Here is a 12,042-nt window from a genome sequence, read left to right as displayed (position 1 = left end):
TTAAAAACCTTAAAATTGTACGTACTAACACAAAATAAGTATGACGAAAAGAAAAACACCAGATAATCTTAACTACTCAGGATGGATACACAGGTCTTACACTTTTAGCAGACGTGGCATATTTTCTACTAGCTATTCCGTTTCTTTTTGTGTTTATATGCCAGAGTGTTTTCTTATCCATTTTTTTTTTTTTTAAATGTTTTATAACTACAAACCATATGGAGAGACCGTAAAATAACCTATGCATAATTATGCTGTGTTATTGGGAAGTTTGTTCTATATACTGTATATGTTCATTCATGTTTCTTCCACACATGAAGACATCTTTTTTCAATAAATGTACCTATTAACTTTTAACACAATATAATTGCTTTTTAAGAGAGTTTTCTTTTTCTTTTTTTTTTTCTTTTTCTCCTATTCTGGTTATATGATTATTCCAAAGGATAATACTTTCTGTTGCACAGTGTGACAACAACTTGTCATTTGCAACAGTGTTAGTTAAAATATATTCCTCATTCCCGACTTCATAAAGGAATATGTTAACTTGTATACACATATTTCAACCGATGGATGTATTTTAAAAGAGTCTCCACTTTTGCATATTTATGAATACACCATGAAAAAAAAAAAAAAATACAACATATTTAATGGCTAAAAAGTTGAGCAAATTTATATAAATTGGGCTTACCTCGAAATACATTTTTTTTTCATTTTGTTCATTTGTTTCCATTCTTTCTTCATGTTTAACTGTTACACATAAATGGAGTTATTTTTTGCGGAATTATGTAGAAAGGTACATTCGTATGGTGGCAGGAGATATAAAAGAAAAAAAAAAAGGACAATGTGGAGTGAAGATGGACAGAGTAAAACAAAATGGAACAAAATAAGTCTTAGGAAATTGGTGAAAAATGCAGCAAAGAAAAAAAAAAAAAAATATATACACATATATATATATATATATATATATATATATATACTATACACATATATATAATATATTCAAATGTGTATAATTTTTGCGCACATTTACACAACATTATTACAGAAGTTAAAATACATTTTTGCAATTTTAAATGTTCTTTGTTCAATTCTCTTATTTTTTATTAAATGGCCAAAACAGAACACAGAATATTTCGCCTTGAACAAAAATAACACCATAATTTCAACCCAATGATCATTTGACCCAAGTATTAAGGAAATTCCTCTACCCTTCTACCTGTCATATTTATGTAACTACACAATTTTACGCACCTTTAAAATGTGGAAAAAGGTGCCTTTCAATTTTCATCATCCGTTTTCATTGCCACATACCCCAAAAAAAAAAAAAATTATTGTATTTTTTCATATTTGTGTAAAATACGTGTGTGGAGTTTAGAGTTCATTCGAATTTGTCCCCATTTCATAACACATCAACAGGTGAAAATTTTGTTTGGGATGTTCAAAAATTTGAAAAACTTTACACAATACTTTTGTGTTTTAATTTTTGTATTTTAATTTTTGTGTTTTAAATTTTTTGTTTTATATTTTATGTTTTAAATTTTATATTTTAAATTCTATGTTTTAAATTTTATGTTTTAAATTTTTTTTTTTTTTAATATAAAATTTTATCCACATTTCCTGAACATCTCTTTAACGATGTTGTAAGAAGAAATTTTTTTCACGGGAAAGCTAATACATACTTTCTTTAAATGTAGCTGAATGAAAGGAAATAAACAGAATATTAAAAAAAATAAAAATAGAAAAAAAGGAATTATACCAAGTAGGCAATAAAACATGAATATGCAATGTAATAATATTAGCTCTACTAACGAAACCTTAAGTGTAAAGGATTTTTTACGCAATATATCCCTGGACAGGGAAGATAAAATATTACAAAATCTAGAGCACAACAATATAAAAACAATTTACGATTTTTTATACCATGTTTCATACCTAACGGTTACGAGCTGCACTGATATGAGCAATGCTGAAAGTCTTAACATAAATAATCAATCGAATGTAAAATTGGGAAATGCACATAAAAATAGTTTCCAAAATGGTCATGCCGTAAATAGTAAATTGTTCAAGAATAATGGGGATGAATGCAACGGAGAACATGTAGATTTGCACAATATGCATAATATTGAGACGAATGGAAATGTCGAAAAGTGGAATGGCTTGCAAAAGAATGGAACGCATAATGTGGTAATGCAAAACGAATGTATGCATAGCAATGGCATACAGAGCGAATCCCAGCTTGCAAAAACCCATACGTGCAAAGAAATAAAAGAGATGCATGACTATTACGAAGAGGAAATAGAAAAACAAAGAAATAATAAGAAAAAATTTGAGTATTATTATTTTGACATGTACATCAAATCAGAAGTTATTAAAACACTCCCCACGACAGATAGAGACAAGGAAAGGTTAATTAATTATATTTACAAAATGATGGAATTAAATGACATAATAATGATATGTATTTATTTTGGTATGTTACATTTATGGCCCAAATTTGAACAGTGTAATATTCGAAACTTGGATTTATTTAAGAGAATAATCTTAGAAGGAAAAAAATTTGAGCGATTAAAAAACGAAATTGGAATATCCTTTTCCGAATTCATTCTACTTCTTAGATTCACTTTAAGAATAAAAAAAAAGAGAATTTTTTGTAATAACATTTTTAGCCAATTCAGTCAGCACGATTATAAAAATAAAAAAAAAAGTACTAAAACTATATGCGACAAAATTCATCAATTTATAGAGTTTGATAATTGGACATTTAAGAATATTATAGACAATCCTTTTTTTCAGAGATTACGAAATTTGTCACAATTAGGTGCTTGTCAGTTTGTTTATCCAGGAGCTACACACACCAGATTTGAGCATAGTTTAGGAGTTGGATTTTTGTCTGCAAAATATTTCGTACATTTGTGTAATCGATATAATTTATCACCATATAATGGAGAACTAAATAGAATGCTTCAATGCATACAAATAGCTGGTTTGTGTCATGATTTAGGACATGGCCCTTTTAGTCACACATTCGAAAGCTTCTTTATGAACTATAAAAAAGAAGACACAGATCACAAATGGAATCATGCATCAATGTCCCTTAAAATTGCAGAGCACATTATAGAAAATTTAATAGACAGAGACGATGTGTTAGATTCTACCGATATAAAAATTATAAAAGAGTTAATAAAAGGTAGAGAACATCATAAATCACTTTGTGGAATAGATCCCATAGATTCTTTAATAGAAGCTTCCTACGATATTATATGTAATAATAGAAATGGATTAGATGCAGACAAATTTGATTACTTACAGAGAGATGCAACTATTGCCCCACCAAATGGCACTCTGCCATCCCTAAATTGCAATCGTATAATTAGTCAAAGTGCTGCTATAAATGGTCATATAACATATAATGTTAAGGAAATTCATCCCGTGTGGACTGTTTATATGAACAGATTTTCTTTATTTAAACAAGTGTATACCCATAGAAAAGTGAGAGTCATGGAACTCATGTTGTGTGATGGATTTCGCATGGCGGATGATATTTTCAGATGGTCTGAATATTTACATGACTTAGACTCATTTCTTGAATTAACAGACTCTTCTATAATTTATGATATTAAGAAAAGAGCTAAAGTATACAAACACGATGAAAAGGTGCAAAATTCTTTAAATTTAATTAACTCTGTTATACACGATAGGAATTCAAATTATGCATATAAATACATTTCAGAAATTAACATTTCCGAACCGCAATTGATTAAGTACTTGAGAGATATAACAAACGAAGAGAGAATAGCTAGATATGCCCATGGACTAAGTCCGGATGACATTATTATTGACTGGAATTATTTAAATTATGGAATGGGTGCAAACGATCCTTTAGATTCGGTTTATTTTTACAGCTCAGATAATGAAGATGAGGCATTCATAGCACACAAAGAGTATAGAGGAACACACCCAAGATATTTTGAAGAATGTAATGTCAGATTGTATTGTAAAAATAAAATGGTAACTCATTTAGCAAAAGATGCACATAACAAGTTTATATCTGATATTTTTTCAGAGTCTTCCCCCCTTTATAAGAAAAAAATAATGAAGTGAAAAATAGGTTAAAATTAAGCAAAAAAATGGATTAAAAGGAAAAAAAAAAAAAAAAAAAAAAAAAAAAACCTGAACAGCATCAGTATGTTATATATTTTTTCTTTTCGTTTATATTATTTACATGTTTTTGTTATATATCAGAGCACGTATACAAGTGTGCTACTTTATATTTTTATTTCTCCTTATTCTCTTCTATATCACCGTCTTTTTGCTTTATCATAATTAATTACATTTTTCTCTTTTTATCAGAACTGACAGGAGACGAACAAAACACCTTGTTGTCTCGCCAGCTTGAGCTGCAGAATTTATGTTGCATATATTAACAATACACTATTGTTATTACTGATTCATTTTTGTTATAATTTCTTTTTATATTTTTTATGTGTATTCATATCGGCGATATTTTTGTATAAGATGTATATGTGTACATACATTATTAATTATAGCTAGCTACTCATCGAAAAGGGGAAAATTTTCATTTTATATGTATTTAAAAAAATTCCAATATTAGACAAGAGATAATTTGTTTTACACACCATTGCGTATTTCTGTATACATACATGGTTGTATGTACATATTCGTACCAATTCATTTGTTTGTTTATTTTTTATTTTTTTTTGGTAAACTGTTTGATGCATTTAGTACAATGCAGATGCTCTTATTAGTGTTTATTATTTAATTTTTTATCTTTTTTTTTTGCCCATATCATTAATATTAAGAAATATTTTTCTTGTCTGATCTTCAGACACGCTATTGCGTGGTTCGGTATTTAAGCATTTGTCTCTCATTTATAAGAGGCGTTTTCGCGCTTCTTTTCCTTCCTTACTTCATTTTTTTTTTTTTTTTTTTTTTTTTTTTCTACTAACGTGTTCAATATGATTTTCTGCTCAAGTGACAATTAATGTAAAAAACAAGTGTAATGCGAACCAATACGAACAATTCTACCCATCATTGACAATTGGTACAATAAAAAAGGAAATTAATAAAAAACAAATGATTAAAATAAAGTGCAACGTGATAAATAAAAACAATCAAATGATCCTTAATTTATTCTTAAATTACTTCGATCAACGCATGTCAGTTTTTTGTCTTTGTGGGTTTCGTATGGTTACTTTTTAAAGTGCTTATTACAGAGTTCATAACCTTTTTAATTTTTGAAGAACATATAATAGTAAAAATAAATTCCCTTCAATATTTTAACACTGAAACATGAAAAATATAATATTAAAAATTTTGTTAGATCATTTAAGGAAAAAAATATTCGCTCAAAGGTATTGTTAATTTCATTGTTTTTGTGTACAATATTGTGCGTGTCATTTTTACAAAGAAAAAAAAAAAAAAAAAAAAAAAAGCCTTATAAAAAGTTCTTTTTTCATTGTTTTAAAATAAAATTTCTTCCTTATTGATCATATGTATGCAACAAAAGTGGATATGTTACACAAAAAAAAGAAAAAAAAATTATGAACATTTATTAAAAAAAAATATAAATAAAATAACTAAAAGGGGAAAAAAAAAAAAAAAGTTAGCTATTTAAGTGTGCACGACCACATTGTAGAGTTGTTTTCGTTCCTTAAATTTTTGATCTGGAACTTAACCGCAGAGCAAATCTTTTTCTTTTTTTTTTTTTTCACAGTTTTATTCAAACAAAAACAAGTGAAAAATTGTGTATATTAAAAATCATTGTTATTTTTCTTTTGCTTTCTTTTGCACTTGTTTTTTTACACAAGGAAACAGGAGTGCTTAACATTTTGTCACGTCACTTTTGGAAAAAGCTAACAATTATATTTTGGCCTCTCTCTTTATTGGAACAAATAAAGGTTTTTTTTTTTTTTTTTTTTAAGTTATAAATTTGTTAAAGGTTCTAAATTTAAAAAAAAAAAAAAAAACAGTTGTATATTGGCACAAATTGAAAAACTTTGAATGGTACACCGATAATTTATAAATTTCCAGCAACATAAAAAGCCTGTAATTACGCAACTCTAAAATTGTCATTAAATTTATCTTTGCAAAGAAGTAAAACAAAATAAGAAAAAGATAGAAAAAGAAAATAAAAAAAGAAAAAATCAAATAAAGTCCAAAGTTTTTTAACTGAATTTTTTTTTTTTTTTTCTGACTTGTTCATGCAATATATATATAGTTTATTTCTAAAATGAAAATTAAATAAAAAGGATGGGCTTTTTTTTTTTTTTTTTTTTTTTTTTTTTTTCAGCTATGAACAACAGCTTTAAAAAAACAATTATATAAAACAACTGTTTTACACATGCCTTTTTTTTTTTTTTTTTTTTTTTTTTTTTTTGATATTGCTTCCTCATATATATGTTTACATGAATGTGCATATATCTTAATATTACTTTTTATGTCATTATTTTGGTTACCAGTATTAAATTACATATAAATCGAAGTTTCTAAAAAATACATTTTTTGCTTTCTTATTTGGAGCCTTACACATGATTTTACTTTTTTTTTTATTCATTCATTTGTCCCTTTATGGCCATTTTTTCTTCTTTTATTTATTTTTTTTTTTTGTTTTTGTCACCTGTTAAAGGTTCGAATTTTTACTATTAAGAAAAATGATTGTAACCGTGTTCTTAAAATATCCCTTTTTTTTTTAATTTTTAACCGATAATTCAAATTAAGTAAACCTCTTCTGTAAGTAAAATTATGGCCTACAGGTACATTATCTTCTGAAGTGTTTACATTAATTACACGAATATAATACTCTTTGTGAATTCTAAATAGTTTCTCATGTAAACAGTTTTAAATGCCCGTACCGTAACACATACTAGCACCTGTGTGTATATGTTTAGATTATCTCTTGTATGCTTCTATATGTATATATGCACCATTGTTCGCATATAAACATATACATATATATATGCTAACAGTTACCACATTATATGCACACATCAAAAACAACACGCACCCCATTTTGGAGAAAATACATTTTTAAATCCACGACGAACATTTTTGAGTGAATGTAGCAAAAGCAAACATACACAAAAGGATGAATAACATTAGTGTACGCTAAATTCTTGTTTACGAATTATATCAAGATGTAAGAATTAAATAAATAAATAAATTCGAGGAACATAGCCCCCCTTTTTGCATCACATTGCAATATATTATAGCGCTTTTGCGTTAGTCACCCATTTATGATAATAGTTATTCTCTTTATGTCTTCCATGGCTATCGTCTCCTTCTTTCCACAATCACCCAAGTTTTCACTACATTAACCAGCACCATTATTCCTTCCTTTTCATTTCTTTTGATACAACATCACCTCAATTAATGTATAAAAAGGAAAACACATATATGTTATTTTATTACTTTTTTTGTTTTTAAATATTTGTCATGCAGCTCACGTGTCTGCAATATATAATTGTACATCGTCTGGTAATATTTATGCCAACTGTAAAACACAAATCCACGTGTTACTTGTTTTAAATTATTATACATATATATATACACTCCTTCTACACTTGTTTTGCATTGTAAGTGTCAACATTTAAAATTAATTACCAATATTTGTAAATACTGTGTTTCCTTTTCATTGTATTGGAAAATATCCATGTAATTTTCGCCCTATGTCTACACATGTACAGTTGTAAATATATATATACCCGTTCATGTACAATGACATATGTGTATATATAAAGACACAGGTCTGGAAATGATCATGCACATGATTTTTATCCTGTCCAATTAGACATCCCATTTTAGATAGCACCACGTACTATCACTATTTTTTTTTTTTTTTCTTTTTTTGCCCCTTTTTTTTTTTTTTTTTTTTTAATTTTCTTTCATAAAAATTCAGGTTTATATCATGCGTTATCATTTTATCGCAAACCATAGAGTGTAAAAAAAGAACAGAACAGAACAAAATAAATAATAATAATAAGTGCCAATATTTACAACCATAAAAAACAGTTATAAAAAAAAAAAAAAAAAAAACTGAGAATATCACAATATGGAAAAAAGATACCTTCAGTTGTTCAAAGGAAAAAGGATAGATTTCCCCCTAGCAACTGGGGCAGCTTCTCACGTATCTCTAACATATGATGAAAAGAAGAACCCATATTTATTATGCTGGACATATATGCGTCAAGAGAACCCAGAATTCACGGTACCTTTAAAAGGATGTAGAATAATTAACAATATAACAGAAATCGGACCATGTATACACATAATTACAGCTAATGAAGAATATCAATTTCAGTGTAGGAGTCAGGAAGAGTTTAGTGAAATGAGTCAATTCTTTAATATTCTTGGTTTTCCTATTTTAGGTTTTAAAAATGTGTATGTTTTAAATAAAAAAATAGGAAAAGGAAGTTTTTCCACAGCATATATTGGAACAAATATACTATACGGAAATAGGGTAGTGGTAAAGGAAGTCGACAAATCAAAAGTGAAGGAATCAAATGTATATACTGAAATTGAAGTCTTAAGAAAAGTAATGCACAAATATATTATAAAATTAATATCAGCATATGAACAAGAAGGATTTGTATATCTAGTATTAGAATATTTAAAAGGCGGGGAATTATTTGAATATCTTAATAATAATGGTCCATACACAGAGCAAGTAGCAAAAAAAGCTATTAAAAGAATTTTAATAGCTTTAGAAGCATTACATTCGAATGGAGTAGTACACAGAGATTTAAAAATGGAAAATTTAATGCTTGAAAATGTTAATGATCCAAGCTCATTAAAAATTATAGATTTTGGATTAGCCTCATTTTTAAATAGCCCATCTATGAGTATGAGGTGTGGTTCACCAGGGTATGTTGCTCCTGAAATTTTAAAATATGCGTCGTATGGAACAAAAGTTGATATTTTTAGTTTAGGTGTTATTTTGTTTAATATACTTTGTGGTTATCCACCGTTTCGAGGTAATAATGTAAAAGAGATATTTAAAAAAAATATGAGATGCCATATTAGTTTTAATTCAAAACATTGGTTAACAAAATCGGAAAATGTAAAAGAAATCATTTTATGGATGTGCAGCAAAAATCCCGACGATAGGTGTACAGCTATGCAAGCATTAGGACACCCGTGGTTTCTTCCAAAAATTACTGATATGCACATGAATGCAAATGTTAATGAAATGAAAAATAAAGAAAATATTATTCAAAAATTAACAGAACAAGAAATGCGGAAAAAATGCAAACATTATAACATCCCTGATAATAATGATGAGAACATTAAACTAGCAGCACGTAAAAATAGCAAACATAATGTTAATGATTATAAAATGTATTTTGATACAATGCTAAAAATTGATGATAAATACTCTGAAAATTTCATTAAAGATAAAAGTAGTATTGATTCCATATCTTTAAATAGAAAAGATTATGATGCTTACATTGCTAATTCGAATGAGTACGAAACAGTAGTTTTACATGGAGGTTGCCGTTCATCCAATCATTCCTCCTCCCTATTACCTAATTACCATCTTAAGAAAAAAAGCAATGAACGAATTTGATGTTTTGGTGCATATAACTTGACCATGTATATGCATATTCTAGCCTGTCGTGTGTATGTATGATTACTCAAACTAGACTGAAAGCAATTGTAAGCGATACAGTAAAAGGTTAACAAGTGCCGATAAAGTTTTATTGTGTGCAACATATTACAACAAGGAAGAAGCTTATGACTACACATTTCCAGAATTTGCTTGAAGGCCATTGCCAAAGATGGGAAATATTATAGAGATGTATAAACATTCTCGTATGTGTATATGATAAAGGATTTGTGAACATTTATGCAAATTCCGTTTACAGTTCTGATGTTTGTTTGCGCTTTTATTCGTATATGCATTTATGCTTGTATTTGTATTCGTATTCATTTTTGCGTTTGTATTCGTATTCATTTTTGCGTTTGTATTCGTATTCATTTTTGCGTTTGTATTCGTATTCATTTTTGCGTTTGTATTCGTATTCATTTTTGCGTTTGTATTCGTATTCATTTTTGCGTTTGTATTCGTATTCATTTTTGCGTTTGTATTCGTATTCATTTTTGCGTTTGTATTCGTATTCATTTTTGCGTTTGTATTCGTATTCATTTTTGTGTTTGTATTTGTATTCATTTTTATGTTTTTGTACGTGTTTGTATTTAGTTTTTCATATTTCACAATTGTAATTATAATCCTTCGGACGAAGAAATTGGAGTAAAAAGGTTAAACAAAAACATGAGAAAAAAGGAAAAAAGAAATATAAATAAGACCATATGTATATACATGTATACAGAATTTTGTAGGAACACATGTATGGTAGTCTTTTAGTATGTTATGTTTACGTTTCTTATCAAAAGTGTATAGCTTAAAAATAATTATAATAATTTGTATATATTTTTATTATCATTTGTTTCAGATTTACAGAAGCAATATATAATTCCAGTTTTTTTTTTACGCTTCATCATAAATACCAAGGAAAGCTCTCAAATCGCAAGACACAAAAGTTTGTTTACGCTATTTGTTATTATCACGTGCTAGTCAAGTTGCGAATAATGATGACTTTTCCAAAGTGAAATATTTTTGTGTGTGTATATTACTACTTTCGAAAGAGTGTATATGTATTTCTTGTAAATACATTTTCTTATATTTCCAAGTTTATTACCCGCATGAATCAGAATTAGTCGATATATATATTATGTGTATATACAGATTTAAAGTGTGATACGATCATGCGCGCATGCTTCTAGTTAAAATATTTGATTTTTCCCCTTATTAAATATATATGGCTCCTAAGGTAAAATGCTATTTTATTAATGATAATTTTCATCATATATGTAAAGAAGACGAAATAAATTCCATAATTCGCCATAAACACACGTGTACACAAATACTTTCACTGAAATATCAATGGAAGCATATTTTGCGTTATATCAAATAGTGTAAATGTGATATATAGGAATTTTCGAATAAAAGAAATTACAAGCTTATAGACTGAAATAAACTCTAATTAGCAAAATGATTGAAGATGAAATATCCAAACCCTTGTGATAATAGTATCATTCTACTTTTTCTTTTGCGTGTTTGCTCCTTTTTTTTTTTTTTTTTTTTGTTTTATTTTATTTTATTTTATTTTTTTTTTTTTTGTTTTTAACTCCATATACGACTAGAGTAATTCATACAGCCGTTACACCTGTTTTGTCAAATTTGAAATAAGAAAAATTTCATGGAAATGCCTTCATTTCCATTGAATGTTTGATACATAAGAAAAAAAAAATAAATAAAAAAACAAACACACACACACAGATACACAATAATTAAGTTAAAAAAAAAAAAAAAAAATATAAAACGAAAAACATAAAAAGATGAAGCATATATTTACCCAATACATTTATTACACTCCATGAAGAATTCATTTGTCGTACTATCATTATTCTTGCTACCACAATCCGCTTCTGTCGCATTGTATGTTTTGTATTATGTAAACATCACTATTTTTTTTTTTTTTTCCTTTTTCTACCTAATGCTGCTTTAATTAAAAATAGAAGAAGAAAAAAAAAAAAAAAAAAAGGTATGCCATACACCTAATTTAAACATGACATTATTTGCTTTCATATATATATATATATATATATATATATATATTTTTATTAATTACAAGCTAATTAGCTAGCCAAAATTGTATAAAAAAAAAAAAAAAAAAAATATTATTATTATTTTGCCTAGTGCAATTCTTATGTTGTTTTCAAATTGTAATATAATCAAATTTGTCTTTGTTTTTAACCTAATTTATCCCCCCCCTATATTTCATATAATAATAAAATAGTTCTATCAAAATTATTGTTTTCCACGAATAATTGTGTCCTCCACTTATTATTCTGCATATAAAATACACACAAATTGGAACTTTTTATTAAGTAAACATAATAGGAAAGATAAGCTATATTTGCAATTATAAATAAATAACGGATCATTATGAGAGTTTTTCGGAT

General features: G+C 27.2%; 2 protein-coding genes across 2 annotated transcripts; both read left to right on the top strand.

The window, feature by feature from the left end:
* Positions 1-1,773: 1,773 nt before the first annotated feature.
* Positions 1,774-4,101, top strand: PGO_145630 (HD domain containing protein; the record flags this gene model as incomplete). Its single annotated transcript, XM_028690553.1, has 1 exon — positions 1,774-4,101. One exon carries the CDS (start codon positions 1,774-1,776, stop codon positions 4,099-4,101), a length of 2,328 nt encoding a protein of 775 aa, XP_028546354.1.
* A 3,967-nt stretch (positions 4,102-8,068) lies between these two features.
* PGO_145620 (serine/threonine-protein kinase 2) lies at positions 8,069-9,583 on the top strand (the record flags this gene model as incomplete). The annotated part of the gene is made up of 1 exon (XM_028690552.1): positions 8,069-9,583. One exon carries the CDS (start codon positions 8,069-8,071, stop codon positions 9,581-9,583), a length of 1,515 nt encoding a protein of 504 aa, XP_028546353.1.
* Between the last annotated feature and the right edge of the window lie 2,459 nt (positions 9,584-12,042).

Source organism: Plasmodium gonderi (assembly GCF_002157705.1).
Source record: "Plasmodium gonderi DNA, contig: Chr14, whole genome shotgun sequence".
NCBI classification, from domain to species: Eukaryota; Apicomplexa; class Aconoidasida; order Haemosporida; family Plasmodiidae; genus Plasmodium; species Plasmodium gonderi.
Note: the sequence above shows the minus strand (reverse complement) of the source record. Positions and strands in the feature narration are given on the sequence as shown.